Source organism: Pseudozyma flocculosa (assembly GCF_000417875.1).
Source record: "Pseudozyma flocculosa PF-1 unplaced genomic scaffold scaffold00004, whole genome shotgun sequence".
Lineage (NCBI taxonomy): Eukaryota > Fungi > Basidiomycota > Ustilaginomycetes > Ustilaginales > Ustilaginaceae > Pseudozyma > Pseudozyma flocculosa.
Genome location: NW_006920872.1, coordinates 104,451 through 105,367, shown reverse-complemented (window position 1 = coordinate 105,367; position 917 = coordinate 104,451). Strand labels below are relative to the sequence as shown.

Sequence of the window (917 nt, the reverse complement as noted above, 5' to 3'; positions counted from 1 at the left end):
ACGTTCGCGACGCCGCCGCCCGCAGAGCCCACCGGCTTCGGCATGTCGTCGGCCGACCGTGACTCGGCGGCCGCACCCAACATCGCAACCCACAGCTCGGCGGAGCCGACCTTCGCTGGGGTGCCCGAGGGTCTTGGGGACGACGGTTGGGGCGATGCCGGCGGAAGCGCAAGCCAGGACTGGGCCAGCAGCACCGACGGCAACACCGAGGCCTCGAGCGCCCGGCCATCGCAGAGCACAGATGCCACCTCGGAGGCCGACAGCTCCAAGGCGGGCCAGGAGATGCGCTCGGACGCCTTCCCCTCGGCTAGCCTCGAACCTGCCGCTGCCGCTGCGGCTGCCGCTGCGTCCGATGCCAAGGCCAATGGCGACGCTGGGGCCAACGGCCATGCGACCAACGGCGCGGCCCCTGCCCCCGCTCCCGCCGCCGCTGCGCCGCCGAAGCCGGTCGGCAAGTTCCGTGGCATCCCCGAAGACGTTCGCCTGTTTGAGGTTTTCTGGGAGCAGATCGTCCAGCTGATCCGTGCCCGGCCTGACCTCTCGGTGCAGGACATCACCGCGCTCCTCGTGTCGCTGGCCAACCTCTCGCTGAGCTGCTACCCGGACAAGCTCGACTACGTCGACCAGGTGCTGGCCTTTACGCGCGAAAAGGTGCTCGAGTTTGAGCAGAGCCCGGACCTGCACAGCGCGGCGACGACGAGCAACCTCAACTCGCTGCTGCTCTCGCCGATCAACTCGTACCTGACGGTGCTGACGCTGCTGGCGCTGCCATCGTACCAGGCGCTGCTGTCGGTGCAGCCGTACTCGACGCGCAAGTCGATCGCCCACGCCGTCGTCATGTCGGTGCTCAAGAACGAGACGGTGATGGCCACGCCCGAGGACGTCAGCGGCGTGCTCGACCTGTGCAGCCCGCTGGT

The 917-nt window shown here is 69.0% G+C and overlaps 1 protein-coding gene across 1 annotated transcript in view; it reads left to right on the top strand.

Annotated features, from left to right (window-relative positions):
• Positions 1–917, top strand: part of PFL1_01557 (uncharacterized protein) — a gene marked incomplete at both ends in the record, with an annotated part of 5,121 nt that overhangs the window by 2,205 nt on the left and 1,999 nt on the right. Inside the window, one exon of the mRNA XM_007879067.1 lies at positions 96–882. Coding sequence (XP_007877258.1) covers positions 96–882 — 787 coding nt within the window. The remainder of the gene's footprint in view (positions 1–95; positions 883–917) is intronic.